The 23523-nt window shown below is 31.7% G+C and overlaps 2 protein-coding genes across 3 annotated transcripts in view; one reads left to right on the top strand and one right to left on the bottom strand.

The window, feature by feature from the left end:
- Positions 1–23523, top strand: part of LOC130678461 (uncharacterized) — a 70559-nt gene that overhangs the window by 22371 nt on the left and 24665 nt on the right. The gene's annotated exons all lie outside the window — the stretch shown is intronic.
- LOC130678457 (serine-rich adhesin for platelets-like) lies at positions 8222–14990 on the bottom strand. The gene is made up of 5 exons (XM_057485658.1): positions 14657–14990; positions 9240–13831; positions 8907–9150; positions 8644–8820; positions 8222–8566 (listed from the first exon to the last, which is right to left on the bottom strand). The coding sequence occupies exons 1-5, from the start codon at positions 14709–14711 to the stop codon at positions 8430–8432; spliced, it is 5205 nt and encodes a 1734-aa protein (XP_057341641.1). The 5' UTR covers positions 14712–14990; the 3' UTR covers positions 8222–8429.

Below are 23523 nucleotides of genomic sequence, written 5' to 3'. Positions count from 1 at the left end.
GTTATTCGTGATCGGTTCCAGCACCTGGTTGCATCTGTCTAAAGCAATCCAGCCGATCGTTTGACCGTTACAAACTACGAACAAAATTTTGCATTAACAATCTCGTCCATAAATTACGTAATTATTAATTTTTTATTCGCTACCACACATGTAGGTATAAATTGTTTAATTATCTAATTATCTCAATTTATATAAATTATGAGATACCGAACATAAAAAAAGTGATTGAAGCGCAAAAAGGGACAAAGACATTAAATAAAAAATGAAACTTCAAACGGTAGCCGCCGAAATTCGGGAGCAGATTTCGGGTTTTAGAAACACGTTCGAGTCATCTACTCTCCGACAATCTCAACTTGGGAAACGATCTACCACGGCGGCATCTCTTTGTGTTGACCAATACACCGACTGGCTCTGGGAAAATAATGGAACCACCCGCAAATACTCTTTAAAACTTCCTTATGTACCTTGATGCAAGACGAACCCGCTTTCAGAGTAAAGGAAACATTTAAAGAACAATGCCTTCTTTCATTGATCCATGATTGCATTTCATCCTTACCCTTAATACTTTCTTTCATCCTTTCATCGCGTCTCCATTCTCTCACAGAATGTCAAAAGAAAGTGCTGCCGGGCAATTTTCGCAGCTAAATCAATCCGCTCATGAATTTTAGCGGCGTTAAATTTTTTGTTTGTGTTTTTGTTTGATTAAAAATAAACAATCGATATTATTAATGGCCTCCATCCAGATGTTGATCCGAAACGTGATGGATGATTCGATCGTGGGTGAGAATGAAAGGATTCGTGTCCACGAATTACAGGAATCTGAAAAGGAAAAAAATAAGACTTGGATGATTTGTGTACAAATATAAAAATACACAATTGGTGAAAGGGTTTTTCATAAACAGGCATCAATATCTTCAGCTGCTCCTGTATGCAGATGCTCATTTAGATCCCAATATGACTAGCCAAAAATATACTCCGGAATTTCCTTCAGTTTCATGAAAATATCTATTACAGCAAATCTAGTCTATAAAATTCATTGGCTGGATTTTTTTCACCAGATTTTCATAAAAAAAAAAGAATCCTTTGAACAAGAGGTTGGAAAAAAAAAATCTGAAGGATCTTGAAAGACTGAAAAAAATTTAAAAGTCCGTTGGGCTTAAAGACTTATACCTTTAAAAACGTCCAGCGCCAGCTGTTCCTCCCACTCTGTATATCTGCCGTTTCTCTGGGATCCTGTTGCTATCTCCGGGAAGTATCGCGAGACTCACGATGGATTTTTTAGGGGTTGAGTTGAGTCTCGCAGTGAATATGAAGAGAGCTGGTGGATGTGCTCTGCATGTATATACAGAAGAGTCTAGTGTATGGTGAATCCGTGAGCCACTTGGAGCTGCAGCTGGATTCTGTGCCAGAGTAGATCCTCAGTCACGCCCCACGCTTCTCGTCTTCTCTAGCTTTACAAAGACTACATATAACCTTCATCTATTCACCTACACCCACACCTTACTCACACATCAGCCCGTCCAATTCAGCTAGCTAAGTTCATATATGTCTGCCCACATATACCCTAATACACGATCTATGATCTTGATCCTATTAAAAAAAACGTTATATTCGTGGGGGTGTACAGGATATCGGTTTTTCGTTCCTCTACTCAATTTTCGGGATCACCAGATGTCTCAGGCTTTGGTAATTAAATATTTCGGAAATGCCATTTCAGGATTTTATTTAAAAAATATATACATCTCTTATATAAATTTATAAGCTGAAGCTCCAATAATTAATTCATTGTTAAAACGGAATCTGAATAAATTTTTGTGGATCATAATTAAATTATGTATATGTGTATATTTATATATGAATGATTGATCAGTGATCAGGATAATCGAACAGCAGTTTGTACAAAAATTTAAATTGAATCAACGATTGCTCAATGTACAATATCATCAATGAATTGTAATGAGATTACGCATATATATGTTGGTATAAAATGCGTAAATGATTCCCGCCAAATATAGATTGGCGGGAATTGGTAACTGATGATGAATTCAAGTTAGTAACGGCCGTTGGTCTTTTTGGTGTGCTAGTAGCTTGGAAAGTGGCAGGTGCGAGCCGGCCAGACTTCATTAAACGCAATCCCATCTGCGTCCTCGTGTTTCCAAGACGCCACAGAGCACTCGCGGTCGGCATTCTTGAGAGGAGAAGGAGGCAGGAGGAGGTGATGAAGGAAGAACAGACAGAGATGAACAACATACATTCAGCTACCAATATCCATGTACGTAAAAGAGAGAACCTTCGAGACGCACGTGCACTTCTTTTCTCTCATCTTGACTTTTATTTTTATTTATTTTCGATTTCGTTCTTGTATGACCGTTGGGAATTTTTCTCATGGCAACAGAGCTGTTTCTGCATCTGAATTTATCATTTCAGTGTATCGCTTAAATTATGCATCACTTGGTTGTGTATCGAGTTTTCTGAATGCACCAAATTGCTGGCAGTCCTTCTCGATATTTTTTTTTTATTATGTGTGTGTATTGACTACTCATAGGCTTCGGCTATTGTTGGTGGCTCATTTGAGACGATTGTCTGATTGTAGAGGGAACAAGATGATATACAAGGAATAACAAGAACAAAAAATGAAAAAATGGCTAAATGTAGGACGCGTGCGAGGCTTTTGAGATGTTTGTCGGTAGCCGTTTTGGTATTAGTATGAGGATCTACTCTCTATATTATACTATACTCTTATTCTCTTCTCTTCTTTTCTCCACTCTACTTCACCGTTGGTTATATATGTATGGGCTGAAGGAAAACAACAACGGCGAAAGATGCCAAGACGGTTGGAGAATCGTTTCTTGGAACTTGGAGCATGTCGCGTGGCTAACCGGCACCGTGCGCGTGCCACTTCCTTTAGATCCACAAAACGATCCCTGCAGAAATTCAATGATGCCAGTTTCTGCTTCACTTTTGCTTCACTCAGCATTTGAAAAAAACAATTATAACAATAAATAATAATACCCCCGTCACTTTTGTTCATCGTGTTCTCCGTACTTATCATTACCGTCATCATCATTAAGAAGTTTCAAAACGTGTATTATGGAAATTAATAAAAAATTATCGACGATCACGCAATAACAGATCGTGTTATCATGTCATTTAAAGATATTTCTTATTTTAGGGATTTAAACGAGTTGTTATTTAAGCAGTGATAGAAATTATATATTTGTTTTGATGAGTATAGGACTGTAGTCCTAGTGGGTTTTAAAGTTTAAAGGGATACCAGATCCTTTAGGTGGAAGTGCATGAGGTACTGGTAGCTGGTGGGCTGCGTGAGACGAACAGCTGATGACTAGCACCTTGGGGATAGTATATAGACCATGTCAGGTACTGCAGGACATTATTTTCGACTAGACCTTTAACGTGAGAAAATTTTTTAAAGTTATTTTCAGCTTTCCTCCAACCGTCAATTTTTTAAACGCGCGAATTTTTTTTTTGTAAAAATTGCCTCAAAAATCTGTTGCTATGAGGACAGCTAGTAAACATATCAATTTTTATCATAAATTGTAAAATATAGTACTCGATAGCATGCATATTAAATGCCATTTTTACTGAACAGGGTGAAACTTAAATGCTGGCAAGATCTTTCTCCCAGTGCCAGATTTTTGCTGAAAAATTTTCTGTGTAAATTAAGATTTTTAAAAATCGTCTAGATCTCTATTCTGCTGATAATTACTAGAGAATTTTTGTTCTTTTCCGTTACAACAGGCGGTTCGTATTTTCATTTAATAAATTTTCAGTTTTAAAAAGTCATCTCGAAATTCGTTAGAAACCAACGGTTATTTATAAACCGAAAAAACCAGTAGGCGCGTTACTAATTAATACTAAACGCTTTCAATATTTTTCGAACTCTGAAAAATTAGCTTATTTGTAAACGGTAACGGTGCGAAATTCCATTGCCTTAGTCAAGAACAGATCTTATTCTAACATACGATGAATACGTTGAGAAAAAAATAAACAATAGTGGTGACTCAATATTTTCTTATACAATTTAATTGTAACTTAAGTATTTTGTATATATATATATGTATATATACATGTATACTATTTCAATATATAAATATATTAAATATACCAGGTGTGAGATGAAATATTTTTCCAAGAAATACTCTATCTTAGTTTGCACAATTTTTCTTAAACTAAAACTGACAGGATTTCAAAAACTGATGTACCTGGGATTTTTAACAGTATGCACTATAGATTGTAGGTGTTGAACCCACACTATTTAATATACTAGGCCGTGTCCAAGTTTGAATACTAAACCCAAATCTACAAGTCGTACTCAGGCCTGTCTGTCAGTTCGTCTTGGAAAATTTCCGTACAATTTACTCAGAACTGAAAAACTTTTTTACGTAAAAGATTGTTTCCTCTTAGCATTTCGAAATCCATTTTCCACTGGTGTTTTTTTTTCATTGTCCACTATTGTGTTCATTTATTTGTTAAATTATCCCGCGTGACTTATCTTAGAAAATTTATGCAGTAGCATTTAATTTAAATCCACAAGTTTACATAATAAGTAACAAAAACAGAGACTGCAACCGTCTGAAAGAAAAAAAAAACAAAGTAAAATAAATAAACAATGCTTTTATTTAAAAACCCACAATACATAAATTTATATCTGCAGCAATATTTATACACGCATTTATATTTATAACTTTGTTTAATCAGGCGGGTTGAGATTTTTATAATAAAATTAAAACAATAAAACATTTTTCATTGCGCGGGAAAGATACGGCTGCACCTGCCAACTAAAAAATGTTTAGCGAACAAATTTACACAACATTTTTCAGGACCTGCATTATGAATTCCAGGTAAATTTTTCGGTGTTGAAATTATAAATTTTAATCTCAATTCTTAACTCAAATATATATACGGGATGTTTGAGAATATTATCACACGTAAATTACATTTATAAGTTTAAGAAGTTTTTTACACTGTAAAAAATCCGGAGTGAATTGGGAGTGAAATAAAATCCGAATTCACTCCGGATTCACTCCGCCACTCGGAGTTCCGGAGTTAAAAAAAAATCACTCTGCATGCGGAGTGAATTGGGAGTTATTTTTAGCGGAGTGATCTCGGAGTAACGCGGATTTTATTTCACTCCCAATTCACTCCGGTCCGGAGTTTTAATACTTAAATAAATTTATATTAATTTATATTAAACTGCTAAACAATATGTGTGTGTTTGCGTGCATGTGTGTGTTTGGGTGTGTGCAAATGTGTGCATGTGTGAAAATTTGTGCGTATGTGCGAATGTGTACGTGTGTTCGAATGTGTGCGTGTGTGCAAATGTGTGCGTGCGTGTGTGTGCGAGTGCGCGTGTGTGCCTAAATATGTATGTGCGTATGTGTGTGCATATCAGCTGATCAATAATGTAATACGCGAATTTTTACTTCGATTTTATTGAGTGGAGTTATATTTTATTAATAATATTTTCAAAACTCCGCTCCGGAGTGAATTTCACTCCGGAGGGATTAAATTAACACAAAAAATTATCTACTCCGCGAAAACTCCCCTGCGGAGTGAATTTCACTCCGAGGGGAGTGAATAATTAAAAATTCATTCACTCCGCATTCACTCCGGATTTAATCCGCATCAACTCCGCGAATTTTTTACAGTGTAATAATAATTTCTTAAATACATAAAAAATATTTTAAATATTTAATTGCGTGTTGACAATGTGGTAATTACTCATCCGGTTCTGTTGAAAGCGAGCTCACGGCTTACGACATATGGAACAATCAAATAAAATAATTTCATTAATTCTAAAGACATAATTTTAGTTAAAAAATTTATGACTCAAAAAAACATAACATTTTTTTTAAATTAATATCATAATTAGTGTAATAAATTTTCTATTTTCCACTACGTGCTTTTATTACTAAACAGCTGTTTTTTTTTAATTTATAAACATATATATGTAAGTATATTTATAAATTAATTCAAACTAAAATATTACAGCATCGAAATTTTCCTTTGAGAGAAGCTTAGAGTAATTTATCAAAAAATCAAATAAATGTAAATGTATTGTAATTCTATTCTGTAGATTTTAGAAAACTATATTGTGATGCTAAAAAGACGAAGGATTTCAGTGAAAATAATTCGCAGGAGGGCTTTTTGTTGGGTATCCGGAAGGCATTGAAAAATTTTCCAACCGATTTCTCTAACGAGGAATATTTCTTTCCTTTTTTTTTGTCTAGTTTTCATTTTATTGTTGCAATAAAATTTAATAGAAATGTTCAATGAAGCATGACTAGCGCGAGGGCTTTGCTGCTAATTATTGTGAGAATTTTTAACCTGGTGTACAGTGTATATACTTTTTTGATGGACCCCCAATAAATTTGTTCCCACAATAAATTAAACCGTTGAAATTCTATCTGACAGACGAGTACAGGAAACTAAAATACCATACGTGTAAAATTTTATCCAGCGATGGAATGTTTATTAGTACGATTCCACAATCTACAATTGGTCTTTTCTTATTTTATTATTTTTAATTACCGGTGAATCCGTGATGACATATGTTTTTAAATATAATACCCAGGTGTTAAACGAGGGGTGTGGCAGTTATCCAATTGTATTTATATATATTTTGTTGCATCGTCATGATACACGATCTGTTTACCGATTAGTTTTTTGCAAATCATAATCACTAAAAAATTATACTCTTCCATTATTAACTCTATTAATTTTTTTAATCCAATCAATCAATAACTGACTTGATAGAAAAAAAAATTATCAATTTCATTAAAAACATAAATAATATAACGGTTTTTTCTAAATAAGAGTAGCATTATTAAAAGTATTTCAATTTATTGGGGATGTATCAAAAACTTTCGCACGGTGATCGGCCAGATGACGCGATAAATACAAAGTTTACTCTTTAATAGGGTAATTGGGGTGGGCGTATCCGTGACGAGTTTAAATATATAACGGTAATAGACAAAATTAGTTGTTTTACAATAAACAGAAATAAAATACTGTATCATTATACATTTTCCCACGCCATGCACAACTGCAATAGTTTTAAATGAAATGTAAACAAGATATTGATCCTGTTAAAAAATCGTATGACCAAAATATTCTTATAAAACAATACGTAAATGAAAACTTTAAAATAGTAGATTACGCTGCTATAAAGGAAAGTAGGGTTTTGCATCCTGTGCAAAATTTTCATTCAAACGGGAGGCGTTTGGATTTATAAGAAATATTTATTGCTTATATTCGACTACTTTTGGAAAAATCAGAAGGCTAAAAGATGATCTAGTGATTAAAAAACTAAAATGATAATTCGTTTTCACTAGTCGAGCCATTTTGGAACAAGTAGGTCTACTGTAGCCATTGTTTTATTTTTTTAAATATCAGAAACACTTCGTCCCCTTTATGGGTAAACCTCGTAACTACTTTTTTTTCATAATTAAAGTTATGAATGAAAAACATCCCGGGTCATAATATCTAGCCTCATCGAACCCAAGTAAGCCTCAATCCAGCCTCACTGAGTAAAAAAAGCATTTTGAGCCTCAATTGATTTTCAAAAAGCCTCAATGAGCCTCAAATGGTGATCAAAGAGCGTCAAATCATACTAATCGAATTTAAATTACATAGTCAAGACTAGGTTCATTTGAGGCTCATCGAGGCTTCTTGAGGTTCTTTGAGAATCATTTGACGCTCAAAATGCTTTTTTTACTCAGTGAGGCTGGGTTGAGGCTTATACTTGGGTTCGATGAGGCTAGATATTATGACCCAGGATTCTTTAGTACTGCTATTGCGTAAAAAAAGCTTCAAATTTTAATAATTATAACAGAATGTTCGAGAGACTTTTGAATTTTTAAATTTCCATCAACGCACGTGTAACAGAGTAGATGTTTTGATCGATTTCTGAAAAAACTATAACTTTGCAGCTACGAGGTTTACCCAGAAAAGGGACGACGTATTTAAAACTATATTTTGAACTGAATCACAAAAAATGAAGGGGTTAACTGTAGGATCGTTGGCTCATAAATTACCTCAATAATGATAAAAAAAATAACAAAATCTAAAATTCTTCATGACTTTATCACATCAAATATACAATACAATTTATTAATTGCTATTAATATTTACGAAGTACATATAGAAATAACAAAGAAAATTAGTATACGTGGTAGTAATTTTTTTTTTTTTTTTTTTTTTTTTTAATAATAAATACTGTCATACAATAAAGCAAATATTGCCACTATATAATTTTCTTTGGCTTATTCAACATGGCATATATAAATTATTATCATAACTAAATGTAACTTATTATAAAGTAAGATTATAAATATATATAACATTTAATTAATTATTAAGTGTATAATATTTATCAACAAAACATCTAAACTAATGATTAATATTATTTATGGAAGATTTGCGCTAGTTTTTTTACTTTTTTTAGAAATAAAGTATAAAATAACACAAATTATCACAATTGCAGCCGTCAATCCTCCAACGATAGCTCCTACATTCATTGTCACTTCATTTCCACAAACGTGAGCTGTAAATTATTGATAATTATTTCAAATTTTAAAAGTATAGTTGTATGGCTATCAGAAATATATTATCGATAAATACCTTTTCTGGACGATAATTTTTCATCGGAATTGAATGCTATCAGGGCGACATTTTTCATTGTCAACGTAACATTTGCAGTATGAACATCCGTACGTTCATCACAAATTAAGTATTCGGTTAAAGCTTTCGCTTCAAACAAATGTAAATTTTCAACTGACTTTTCTTTCAAAGTTTTTTCTGTAATAGAATAATAAATTATATTTCATCATATAGAAATTTCAACAAATAAATATGTAATAATTATGATTGTGAAATTTTCTTACTCAAGGCGTAAGGGAAATTAACGTCATCTAGATAAATAGTTGTTTCGATATTATCAAGATAAGCTTTGCCGTCTTTATTTACGAAATTTAAGACAACAGTATTCGAGTCTATTTGGTCACTCTCGTCGAGTTTAGAATCTAAATGTTTTTCGTCTTTCCAGCTTAGTATCATAATTGAATCCGTGAAACTACAAGTTCCGTTTACTTGTGCCGTCTTTGGAATCGTTAAACTTCCATTAGCCATCTAAAAATAATCAGACCCAAAAAAAGATTATCTATTATTATCTGAAACATTTAGTTTAAAGTAAAACGATAATTTTTTTAAAAACTTACGGTATGATTCATCATTTCATAACGAATTTCTAGAGTCATTGCCGCACTCAATAGTAAGCAAGGAATCTTCACATCCGAATCCGTAATGGTGTATGTATATTTTAGATGATGATCAGAAGCTGGAGTCGTTAGATCTGGAACTGAAGTTGTTACTTCTGTAAATAAATCAGTTGTAAGATCAGTAGATACATCTGGTAGAATTGATGACTCTTGAGGTTCAGCCGAAGTAGAATTGTCTGTTGAAGTTGTGGAATCGATAGAAATTTCTTCAGTGGTAGAATTTGAATCATCGGTTGAATTCTCAGCGATAGTTGTATCTCCCGGTTGCAATGTTGTAGTTGAATTGTCTTCGCCAGTTTCTGTAGAGTTATTGACATCGGTTGCTAGAGTAGTTGAATCTGAATTTGCAGTCGAATTGGCGATAGTAGTTTCAGTTGAGTTTGAACCTGGTTCTACTGTTGTACTGTTAGTATCTAAAGTAATGTTTGCAGCTGTAGAGTTGTCAGAAATTGTTTCATTATCAAGAGCAGTAGAATTTGATGCTGTGACATTTCCACTAAGGGAATCTGTTTCATTTTTAGAGAGGCTCATACCAGCTAATTCATCAGCAAGTGTTTGGAAAAATTGCATTGTAAATCCGGATAAGTCGAAATGGTTTATTACTGTTTTATCGTGTTCCGATGGAGTTTTTTCTGTCGAGTCAGTAATGTGATCTGTCTGATTTGCTGTTAAATTAGATTTAGAAGTTATGTGCTCTATCATTGAATCAGCGGTAAGAGTTGTATCTTCTGCTGTTGCATTAGCTGTTGAGTTAGCACTAGAACTTGCTAAATTATCAGTGGAAGTTGCATTAGCTGCTGAATTAGCACTAGAACTTGCTAAATTATCAGTGGAAGTTGCATTAGCTGCTGAATTAGCACTAGAACTTGCTAAATTATCAGTGGAAGTTGCATTAGCTGCTGAATTAGCACTAGAACTTGCTAAATTATCAGTGGAAGTTGCATTAGCTGCTGAATTAGCACTAGAACTTGCTAAATTATCAGTGGAAGTTGCATTAGCTGTTGAGTTAGCACTAGAACTTGCTAAATTTTCAGTGGAACTTGCATTGTCTCCTGTTGAGTTATCAGCAGATGTCGCATTTCCAGCGGTTAACTCATCAACAACAGTTACATTTTCTGCTGCTGGACTATCCGCAAGAGTTTCATTTCCTTGTGTTAAGTTTTCTGGATGTGTTGTATTTTCTACTGTCAAGTTATCAGAAAGAGTTGTATTTTCTACTGTTGGATCTTCGGCAGAAGACGTGTTGTTTTCTGTTAAATTTTCAGCAGAAGTTGTACTTCCTTCGGTAGAATTATTAGCAGAAGTTGTGTTTTCGAACGCTGATGTATCAGATGTTATATTATTAACTATTGTATTGTTGATAACAGTTAAATTTTCTTCTGCTAAATCGGGTTCGAGAGTTGTCTGTTCCACCATTGAACCAGCAATTGCATTAGTAAATAGTGTTTGTTCAATTGTTGAAACAACATTTGAAGACGTAGATTCTACTGTCGGATCATCAGAAAGAGTTATATCTTCTTCTGGATTATCAGTAGAAGTTGTATTTCCTCCCATTAAATCTTTAACGAGAGTTTCATTTTTACCTGTTGCGTTATCCACATGTATTATAGTGTCTGCTGTTGGATTATCAGTAGTATTTCCTTTTGTTGCATTTTCCGGAATTGTGATGTTTTCTAATGTTGGATAATTCGCAGCCGTTGCATTTTCGTCTGTTAAGTTTTCCGGAAGTGTTGCATTAGCTACTGTTGGGTTTTCGGCAGTAGTTTCGTTTCCTTCCGATGAACTTTCCGCATTTGTTGCATTATTTTCTGTTGAGTTAGCAACAGACGTTGCATTAGCTACTGTTGGGTTTTCGGTAGTAGTTTCGTTTCCTCCCGATGAACTTTCCGCATTTGTTGCATTATTTTCTGTTGAGTTAGCAACAGACGTTGCATTAGCTACTGTTGGGTTTTCGGTAGTAGTTCCATTTCCTTCTGTTGAATTTTCTGGATGTGTTATATTTTCTGTTGTTACATTATTGACAATAGTTGTATTTACTTCCGTTGAAGTTTCCGTAATTGTTGCATTTTTGTCTGTTGAGTTAGCATCAGAAGTTGTATTTTCTGCCGCTGGAGTATCGGCTGAAGTCACATTGTCGTCTGTTGAATTTGACATAAGAGTTGTGTGTTCCACCAATGAATCAGCAATTGTATTAGTGAGTGCTGTATCTTCAATTGTTGAGATAATATTATTAGGCGTAGATTCTGTTATTGGACTATCAGAAAGAGTTGAATTCGCATCGAGAGTTGGATGTTCTTCAGTCGTATTTCCAGCGGTTACATTATCAACAGACGTTGGATTTTCTGCTGTTTGGTTATTCGCTGAAGTTTCATTTCCTTCTGTTAAATTTTCTGGATGTGTTATAATATCTGTTGTTACATTATTGACAATAGTTGTATTTACTTTCGTTGAATTTTCCGCAATTGTTGCATTATTTTCCGTTGAATTAGCAACAGCCGTTGTATTATTTACTGTTGGGTTTTCGGCAGAAGTTTCGTTTCCTTCCAATAAACTTTCTGCGATTGTTCCATTATTTTCCGTTGAGTTGGCATCAGACGTTGTACTATTTACTGTTGGGTTTTCGGCCATAGTTTCGTTTCCTCCCGATGAACTTTCCGCATTTGTTGCATTATTTTCTGTTGAGTTAGCAACAGACGTTGCATTAGCTACTGTTGGGTTTTCGGTAGTAGTTTCGTTTCCTCCCGATGAACTTTCCGCATTTGTTGCATTATTTTCTGTTGAGTTAGCAACAGACGTTGCATTAGCTACTGTTGGGTTTTCGGTACGAGTTCCATTTCCTTCTGTTGAATTTTCTGGATGTGTTATATTTCCTGTTGTTACATTATTGATAATGGTTGTATTTACTTCCGTTGAATTTTCCGAAATTGTTGCATTATTTTCCGTTGAATTAGCAACAGCCGTTGTATTATTCACTGTTGGGTTTTCGGCAGAAGTTTCGTTTCCTTTCGATGAACTTTCCGCATTTGTTGCATTATTTTCTGTTGAGTTAGCAACAGACGTTGCATTAGCTACTGTTGGGTTTTCGGTAGTAGTTTCGTTTCCTTCTGGAGAACCTTCCGCAATTGTTCCATTATTTTCCATTGAGTTAGCAACAGACGTTGCATTAGCTAGTGTTGGGTTTTCGGTAAGAGTTCCGTTTCCTTCTGTTGAATTTTCTGGATGTGTTATATTTCCTGTTGTTACATTATTGATAATGGTTGTATTTACTTCCATTGAAGTTTCCGCAAGTGTTGCATTATTGTCCGTTGAGTTAGCATCAGAAGTTATATTGTCTGCCGTTGGAGTATCAGTTGAAGTCGCATTGTCTTTTGTTGAATTTGAGATTTCAGTTGTATGTTCCGCCATTGAATCAGCAATAGTATTAGTGAGTGCTGTATCTTTAATTGTTGAGGTAATATTATTAGGCGTAGATTCTGTTATTGGACTATCAGAAAGAGTTGAATTAGCATCGAGAGTTGGATATTCTTCTGTCGTATTTCCAGCGGTTACATTATCAGCAGACGTTGGATTTTCTGCTGTTTGGTTATTCGCTGAAGTTTCATTTACAAGCGTTACATTTTCTGGATGAATTATATTATCTGTTGTTACATTATTGGCAATAGTTGTATTTACTTCTGTTGAATTATCCGTAAGTGTTGCATTATTGTCCGTTGAGTTAGCATCAGAAGTTACATTTTCTGCCGTTGGAATATCAGTTGAAGTCGCATTGTCTTCTGTTGCATTTGACATAAGAGTTGTATTTTCCACCATTGAACCATTATTCAGATCTGTATAATGGTCGATCGTTGGAATAACATCAGAAGTTTGCTCTAATATTGAAGCGAGAGGATTAATCGTATTTTCGTCTGTTGAATTAGCATTTGTACTCGAGTTTCCTGCTGTTGAATTAGCTTCAGATGTAGAAAATGCTGAAGCCGTTGAATTACTGCTACTAGTACTATTTATCGAGCTGTCATCAGGAGTCGCTGACATAGAATTTAGTGCAGTTTCGTTATCAAGACTTGTAGAGTTTATTAGATTTGATGGAGCTGTCGAATTGTCGCTTGTTGTATTCAAAGATTCTGTTGTATTGCCGATTTCTGTTTCTAAATTCCCATCTGATGCATTTGCTAATATTGTCGGTGCGGTTGCATTCACTGGTGTTGTCATATTTTCATTCGTTGCATTAATTGCTAAAGTTGTGTCGTCGCTTGTTGCATTAACTGGTGATGTTTCATTTAATCCTTCAGCATTAGCTTCTGTTAAGTTAGAAGATCCTGTGGTATTCAACGCCGTTGAATTGTCATTAATACTACTGTTACTATCATTTATAGACGATGGTGTTAAACTTTCGGGCGACACAGTTTCCGCAGGAATTAATAAATCATTGAGATGAGTTACATTGTATTCTTCTTCTAAAGATATAACACCAGGTATCTTATTATTCATCGTTGTGGGAGTCTCCTCATTTTTAGTTTCTTCTGAAGATGTCACTGTAATCATTATAATTTTCATTAAATACCAATGTTCCCATAAAAATCTGAGTTCATTAAATTCACGCTCTTTCATGTTTTGAAACTTAATTACTTTATCACATAGAAAATTGATAAAAGAAAAAAAAAGTGTATATTATTCCCGGTCATCCCTTTTCATCCTAATTTACCAAGACCACCCGGCTATATTTTCTAACACAATTTAAAAGATCGTTATCACAGGCCGGCATTTTTAGAAATTTTTACAGCATTAGAGATATGAGAGTACATATAGAAAATCTAAGTTTCACTTTCGTTATATTTTACCTAGATGTCATAATTTTAATTGTTGATGATAACGTATCAGTATACAAAGAAAGTTAAGTAGGACAAATTATCCAAAAAATCTGATTCAACTCTAGGAGAGCAATAAATTATGAAGAACAATTAAATTATAATATTAAATTTTTATTAAAAATTTATTTATACCAATTTCAAAATCTCTAAATTATGTCATGCTGCAAATTAAAATTTTTTTTTTTGCGTATTCTCAAAAAATAGAATAGAAACTTAGTTACGTATTAATCAATTGCGTTATTGGGAAACCGGCCGCTTTCATAAGCACACAAGTAATCAAAATTGTTTTTTAACACACAAGTAAATTTTTGCTTCATCGTGCTCGAAAAAACACTTGAGTCAGTAATCGGCATAACTTGTAGATGATTTTAGCTACTAAACTACATTAAGTAAAAATTTCATCTAAAACTAATTAAAAAGTTTCCTCTCAAGTACACTGTGATTATTAACGGTAATAATAAAAAATAATAACGCTAATAAAAAATATACCTTGGAATATGAATAACGAAACAATGAGTACTCGTTTAAACCACATTCTTTTCATTAGCCAACAATAGTGCGATTTTTTAAAATAATTATCACAAATTCATATCACTATTCGTAGCAGTATTCAAATAATAGTATAATTATTTGTTGTAAAATAAAATAAAATTAAATAAAAAAAAAAAAACCGGCACTTTTCACTCAAATTGTCTAATTAGTAACGGATAGAAAATGAACGGAGAGACAAAAGTGGAAAAAAATTAAAAAAAAAAGTAAATTTGATACGGCTGATTAAACGGTTGCGGAAAAACTGAAAATACTCAGGTGTAGTAAGACCAGTTATTGAAGACCTGGCCTCAGTAATACTCAATATCATAACTCCCCCCTCCAGATAACTCAATTTAAGCAATAAAAAATTTAAAGTATCATTGCGACGGTGATTGTTTATGCCTTTAGAGATAGTGTACGCGCATATCACACTCTTAAACGTTCGTTATTCGTTTGTCTTTATTACAGTTTATTATAAACACTCATACATCCATATACATCATATATATTTACTTTCTATCGGGTGTTAGCTCACTTTATCGTAATCTAAATCCCATTTACACTCAATTTAATTGTCATTCACTTAATTTATTTCCGTAATAATTAAAGACATTTTACATTTATCATTATTGAATAAACATTTTTATCAGAGAAAACATTTTTTTATCTATTATAACATAGATCAATATTTAACTTTACATTAGAACAAATTTTATTTTTTTTATTAAATTTAATTGTCAGATTTTTTTTTTTTTTTTCGTGCTCTGCATAAAATTATTTTTTTATTTTCAATTTTCAGTCGCTCAGGATTTTATCAAATTTTCAGTTTGAAAAAAAAAAAAACAAATTCATAATTTCTTATGAGAAAAATTTTTTTTATCGCTTCACAAAACATTCAGCAGTAAATGGCACAAAATTATCTGTAACTCTTCGTCAAATTGAATCTTTACACCAAATACTTTATGTATTTACCAAGGTAACAGTATTTTTTCAGTAAAATTTTTTATAAAATCTCTTCGTACTGTCAAAATTTTTTTTAATTACTTAAAAAAATTAAATTATAATCATTAATACTTTTATAGCCTACAAAAAAAATTCTAGTGGAGTGTAAAGATAAATTAAAAGTTCTGCGCATTTTTAAATATGAGCGATCTTTTAATTTATCTGCATTTAAAATTTTTTTTCTTTGTCTGAACTAAACAATAATTTTTAAAAGTGAACATAAAAAAATTCTGCAAAATGACACAATCTAGTGGTTCCATTTTTCATGGTCTTGTTTTCATGGGATATAATATCTATGATTAGTAAACGAGACAAAAAAATTTTAAGTCGTTGTGGGGGATGATTTCAGGGTTTAAATACATATATGTATGCGGCAAACCATAGTTGCAACGTATATATAACTCAATATAAATCGGAAGTGGTTTCACGCACTACGTAAAAATATATATATGTGTATATACTTTAAAACCGTGACATAGTATTTTATCGGTACACAAACCAAAATTTTAATCACAGCAGGGTGATTAAATTTATTATTATTTAAATCTACCACCTGGTTGTACCTACACGGTTATTTTTTATACGGCCTAATGATTCCAAGTCACTATTTATCAAACCAAAATCCTTTGTAACCCTATTATTTTTTAAAATACTATTTTTCAAAGAAACGTTGCTTAAATATTTTTTTTATAATCAGCGATAGCTCTAAAAATTTTTTAAAAAATTTAGATATGCTTTGCACACCTGATGTAATTTTTAAATTTATCCTTGAAGCAAGACCAACAATTGCAGACATTACTTAAAACACTTTGAATTACGACTCAGTTCTTTCAACTCATATTGATATATCTTTTGACATTTCTTATTTTCGTAGCCTTGACGTTATTCCCATTTCACCAGGAATTGTAAATATCATAACTCAATATTGCTGTACTCATTCGTGTATTACTTGATACTATTTATAAATTTATCAAGTAACAATCACTCTATTATCTTTTTGTCAATAATTTATCACTTTTTCCATTAGAATTCTGTCGTTTCAAATTGCAAAAAAGACACTTAAGTACCCATCTGTTTTAAAACTTTACTACTTCTAAATAAAATAAAACTCAAAGCCTTAAGATAACAGAGCTAAAGGTATAAAAGTTGTAAAAATTTTTCAGTCTTTTGACAGAACTGCTGACCCTATTAGAAAAGTCGTTAAAACGTAATTTAAAATATTGACCGTAGCCCAATAATAAAAAGTTTAAAGTTCTTTGTAATGCTATCCAACTATCATATTTTTTGAGCTGTCCTCAGCGGGGATGCTCGTTAAGTTTGCCGATATTTGTCAGTACATTTGTTTAAATCCAGCTGAACATATCGCGATAATATAAAAGTATCGAATACAGTTTGAAAAAAAAAAAAGAAAAAAATTGATAGTGATCTTTTCAACGATTGCTTTTGATAATTGATCTCAGATGACTTTTGTTCAATGAACCATCTGCATCAAGTCATAATAGAGCCCACTATACCCCTTTCTTAGTTTATTCACGGGCCGATGGTTAACCACAATAGAATCGAAAAATACCATAACTATAAGAAGTAAATTGACATCATCGAATCTAACTCTTTCATTATATCGATTCTGCATCCATTCAGCAACAATGAATGCTGATAATAATTTTTTTCTTACATTTTATTGTGGACACGAGCCTAAAGTTATCGCGGCTACTAATCGCTCATAGATTAAAATAATAAAACTGTTATTGGTAACTGAAATAAAGGAATAAAGTCCGGGCTTGATGTTTATCATAAATATCCGTTTCAAAATTTCATACTAGCCACATTTACTAAATATTATTTTAAAGTCACATTTTAAAATGAATTCGATAAAAATTTTATTGTCTTATCAAATAGTTTAAGTGGACTTTGATGGTTGAGGAAAGAAATAAATTAACAAGTGTTGCTGTTATTTAAGCATTAAATTTTTTTTAAAATTTAAAAAACAAAAAGATATTGATGCTTTATTATAACGATCAACTTTCCCTTGTTTTTGGTTATTTGAGAGGACACCATACGTCACTCGTGACGACGAAAGATGGATCGTGTCAAATTTCTCATAGTGTCATCTGCTCTTCGTACTCTTTACATACACTTTCATCTCAGTATATAACTATATATATATATATATATATATACTAAAAAATAGTGTAGAGCCGAACTAACGTATTACCGTTATAGGGCATACATCGTTGCACCCACCGATCGACAGATCGCAGATATCCGGTTTCCAAAAAATATTATCCAATGTCACCAGAGTCTCGTGATATTATTTGACTCACTAATAAAACAACCGATAATTTATTAATAATATTATTTCTTTCAAATTTTTTTTTATTAATCATCACTATATTTAATCCTTTAGTTGTTATTATTATTGTTATTATTATTTTATACATATTTATATATAACTGTCTGCAGTGAGCGATTAATTGCTGCAGGTATTATTTATCATCAGTTCGTTTATTGTTAAACAAAAACTTCCGTAACGAATATTGTAGCTTATATATATACATGTATGTGTACATACATGTGTATGTGCATGTGTGTATATATATATATATATATTTTATACTGAAACTCTTGGACATAAATAATAACACAGACACATTTATCATAATATGTCGGATATATTTCAAGGTTTGCATTTTAAATAAATTAAATAATCACATGTTTTAAAATTTTATTTTTTATTCGGAAAAATTTATTTGGCTTTTCTTTAATCATATTTATTATCTCCACCTGCAAGGAAATGTCACTTATTTAATTAGTTACTGTTTTTAAAATATAATTATAAGGCATGTGTAAGTAAATCCGGTGACAAGCCCCCGAAAAATAAATTTGAATTAATTATTATTTTAAAAAGGCTGAATTTTGATTCTTCAGTTTGTGTTTATACAATTCATTTTGTAGAGGGGGAATTTTTAGTATGAAATACGAAAATTGCGGTGATTGGGATGTTAATATTCACGGATGTGGTTTTACCGTGACCGTAAAGACACCAGGGGGTGGCACGGTTTAGTGAATTTAGCAGACTCACCGGGCAAATTGAAACAAGGGTTGAAATCAAAAATACGGTTACCCCAATAAAAATAAAAATAATCATAATAAATATGGTAATATCATAATATATATATAAAATATCATTTTGTCCTGTGTGTAGTCGAGCATTCTTCCTTTTCCTTTCTTTTACTATCTATATTTATTTATATATATATGTTGTGCACTAAGTTGGCAACATAAAATTTAAAACAACCCCCGGAAACAAAAATTAAATAAGTCCCACGAAAAGATATTTATATATTCTCAAAATAACCACTCCGTGAAATGCTAATGCAACAGATTATTACGTTTTTTTATCTTTTTCATTCTCTTTTTTTCCGCAGCACATATTTTTTATCTTGATTATTGTTTTCTTATTTTATCAATTGCACATTATCGCATTTAAACAAACATACAAAAAATAAACAACAGAAAAAAACCATATTTTTTTTTTCAATTGAATATATAATAAATAATTAACTAAATAATTAATTACGATCAGAAATTTTAATTAAATTACTAATTTTTTAAAAACAATTAAATTAACGCAGTAAGAAAGAAAATATATTTTTTTAATTTATTTAACGAAATTAACATGTAATTTCTCGCGTCTACAATTACTCGAGTGTTAACTCGGTCTTTATTTTATTTTTACATTTATCGAGTCTGAAAACTCAAAGAAGTTAAGAGAACAATTAGCATAAGCACTTAAAGTGCATACATATTTATATTTATACATCATATATTTACGGTAGGTTTAAAAAAAAGATTTCTTCACTGATTTCACTGACATTTCCTCGCGCCCGATACGTCAAAAAATGATTTACGGATCGCAAATTTTATTTTTCGATAGATAATTCAATAAATTCAGTTAATTTAAAAAAAAAAAACGTACAATTATTTAAAAGAAACGAAGCAAAAACTTCACCTGCAAGCATTAAAAAAATAACTACACTTCCTTTTTGTTCTTGCACAATAATACAATAATAAAAATAATAATAACTGAAACGAATAAGAATAACCGTCCAAATTTATGCCCCGTAAAAGTCTGCACTTGTATTACATGAGTACAAGGGTGTCTAACACTTAAACTTAACCATAATTGTCTTGACGTAATAAAAAATTCCCACCTTTGTACATTAGAATTTAAAAATATTTCAAATTTACCTCGTCAGTTTGGGTCATGGGTCACGACAATAATTATAATTATGATGTGAAAAAAAAAAAATGATCTATATACCGTTGGTAAAACCGAAAAATTTTGATGATGATTAAAAATAAATGTATAAAATATCTTAACAACGGAATTGTATGCTCGATTAGCTCAACGTTGGGGGGATTTACGGCTAGTAAGCAATGTCTGTGCCAATTAAAAAAAAACCCTAAAGGATGAACCGAAGAAATTGCACGGGGGTCGAAGTCTCTAGACCACTAGTCTAGAGTTTATGTTATAAATAATAATAATAAATTACAAAATACGGTAACAGTTGAAGTGAAAATGTCTTGTGCTTATTAACACAGGCCGTGGGTTCTTCTTTATGGGTATATTAAAAAAAAAATAAAGATGTAATAGAGACCCATTAGTTCCATGCTGGGGGCACGAAGGCCATATGGACATTAAATATTAAATATAAGAAATGTAATAGTTGGTTTAAAAGACACTAGACTGGGCATTATTATTTAAGTTGATGGGCGCTCAGGTGAGACCTTATCGAGAGCTATCGAATTTAACGAATTCCTTGAGGCGATTACTCACGTGCGGTTAGACACGTTAATTTCTTGGGTTTCATTGTTGTAATTAATTTCTTTAAGGCTTATTCATTCACTTCTTACACAGTAAAAAAGAATTCGTCAAAATGTTAAAAATTCAAATTTTGAATTTTCAACACTTGCGAGTGTTAATTCAACACAATGTTATTATTGTACTTTATCAGCTTCAATCGATTGATTTTTTAACACCCAAAAATGGTATTTTATTTGAAAATAAAACTTTTTAATTGTTACTCTCAATTTAACATCCTTTGAAGTATACACAGTAAAAAAGAATTCGTCAAAGTGTTAAAAATTCAAATTTTGAACTTTCAACACTTGCGAGTGTTAATTCAACACAATGTTATTATTGTACTTTACCAGCTTCAATCGATTGATTTTTTAAAACCCAAAAATGGTATTTTATTTGAAAATAAAACTTTTTAATTATTACTCTCAATTTAACATTCATTGAAGTATACACAGTAAAAAAAGGATTCGTCAAAATCAACACTCATCGTGTGTGAAACGAGCGTTTTACACTAATTTATATGTTATTTTAACATCGTGAGTGTTAAAAAATTTATACCCGTACATGTTATCAGTAAAAAATTTTGCAAGAATTCTTTTGATGGTCGAGATTATTTTTAACATATTTTGTGTGTTGATTTGACAGTAACGTATAAAAAGTGTTATCTTCGTATAACAAAAAATTTTTGTGTGTTAAAAAATCAATCGTTTGCGACAGTTCAAAAAAAATAAATGGTGTCACGACTAAATATTTGACCCTAAATATCTAACATCAAAATATCTAAGAAATTAGATCTAATCCAAAAATATCTTGTACCATAATAGAATTAAAACCTGATCTAAAACCAAAAACGATGATCGTTGATTAAAATATTTTGTCATTAAATCTTTTGTCGTCAGATATTTTGAATTAGTTATTTAGTCATGTAACCAAATAAATTATGGGTATTAAATTGACACCCAAAAGTGTTAAACTTCAACAAGCGTGTGTTAAAATTCAACACTCAGAATTTTAACACACGCTTTTTTTTTACACTTTGACGATTTGTTTTTTACTGTGTAAAGTACTTAAGACATTGCGACATGTAGGATTTTTTTTTTATTGAGGAAGGTTTTAAATTGCGTGTTTATGCTTTTCATGTTGGCGCGGATTTATAAAATTGATTGAGGAAACTATTAAAGGAAAATTTAAAATTCGATGGGATTTTTTTTCTCTTTCATTGTTTTAGTGAAGAATAACAATTAGTTTTGTGTATAACGGAAATCTGAAACGACGGTTTACCGCCCGCGACAATACCGTGACGCATTGTGTATTGTGAACATGCACCTGCGTTTTATGATTCTCAAAACGGAAGGACTCCCACGTGTGTACAGCCTACTTCACCTGTGTTTTATTTTATTTTTGATTATGAAAATAACATTTTTTTCTTTAATCGTTTTTATTTTTACTCCATGATATCAATTAAAAAAAAATATATATGTATATGTTTTTTTTTATAATTAAAATTAAAATTTATGGTCTAAATACGATAATTAATTTACTTAAAAAATTAATATGATAATTTCGGTAGGTTACCTAAACAATCATCAAATATTCTGTGTTAGTCTGAAAACTGACGGCGTGCAATAATTTTACGATTTACCAGCTTATTTATATGTTTCAAAAATTTAATCACGTGCAAATAATATTGACTTTAAAATACTTAGTCCCATTTATATTGATTTTGTCAATAAATAAATTAATGTTAAAGCCGAATTATTTATTTTAATTTATAAATTTAAATTATGCCTGAAATAACAAAATAACATTTATTTATAATTAATAAATTTTTTATTATATATTTTTTTTCAATAAATTTTAGTTGTGAATAATCATTTTTATGACATAAATTAGATTGTGAAATGGAATTTTTCTTCGAAAAATTAACATGAACAATAAGATTTACTTTTTATCTTTATTTTAAAAATATCGATCAGTGTTCAGATTTTCATACTGTTATTTGTTAATAATAAAAAGTTGATACAGGCAATGTCTTCTGAACTATTGGATGATAATAAATGCACATACGATAGCCACACCTTGCTCATCAAGTTGATGTAAATCTGCGGCCGTAAACTGAATGTAATTTGACAGAACTTGCCATCAATTTGAAGTAAAACTTTAAATCAACTTAACGTCATTATCTGACAGTAACATTTGAAGTCAAATTGAATTAAAGTTACAGACAATCTAACCGCAACTTTTTGCTCTTAAACTTTTGCTGTAAAGTTGACTTCAGATTCCAGATTTTTTGAGAAAATTGAAGGCAGCTTTCCGTCAACTTATGGATTTCCAACTTTTGCCACCAACTTTCTCAGAAAGTGTCTATCAACTTTGGAAATACGGTCTTTTGCGGTCAACTTGGCGACTAGTTGCGGCTGTTAATTTGACGCTAGTTTCTCGCCAACTTGGCTATCACCCTGATAGCGACACTCTAAATATAATTGCTTAGCAAGTTCTGCAGTGAAGCATCTCCGGTTTACTCAACAAAAAGTTTCTGGCAAGCCTCGGCTGAATAATACATGCGTGCAAGTTGATGCAAATCAACTGCTGTCATCTGAATGTTATTTGACAGAACTTGCCGTCAATTTGAAGTAAAACTCTAAATCAACTTAACGTCATTGTCTGACAGTAACACTTGTAGTCAAATTGAATTCAAGTTACAGACAATTTACTGTCAACTGAAAGGTAACTGCTTTCTCTCCAACACTTTTCTTCAAGTTAGCTTTAGAATACGGCAGTAGCTTGTATAGTTAACTTGTGGACAAGGTGGCATCAAGGTATACTTATTTAAATTTACAAAGAAAACTTTACTACCGGCAATCAAATATTTATTTATCACAGATAAGCACAATTTCGCCCGCAAATTTACGTAAACTTGTTGATGTCAACTTATCGCCAAGTTGAGGGAACTTTCCCT

The sequence above is a fragment of the Microplitis mediator genome, chromosome 2 (assembly GCF_029852145.1).
Source record: "Microplitis mediator isolate UGA2020A chromosome 2, iyMicMedi2.1, whole genome shotgun sequence".
Taxonomy (NCBI): domain Eukaryota; kingdom Metazoa; phylum Arthropoda; class Insecta; order Hymenoptera; family Braconidae; genus Microplitis; species Microplitis mediator.
Note: the sequence above shows the minus strand (reverse complement) of the source record. Positions and strands in the feature narration are given on the sequence as shown.

Bases quoted from the DNA above. Each gene is read 5' to 3' on its own strand.
- LOC130678457 (XM_057485658.1), bottom strand. From the start codon at position 14,711: ATGAAAAGAATGTGGTTTAAACGAGTACTCATTGTTTCGTTATTCATA. The intron at 13,832-14,656 runs GTATATTTTTTA...TAATGATTACAG, and splicing joins TTCGTTATTCATATTCCAAG to TGACATCTTCAGAAGAAACT. The intron at 8,567-8,643 runs GTATTTATCGAT...AATAATTTACAG, and splicing joins AAAATTATCGTCCAGAAAAG to CTCACGTTTGTGGAAATGAA.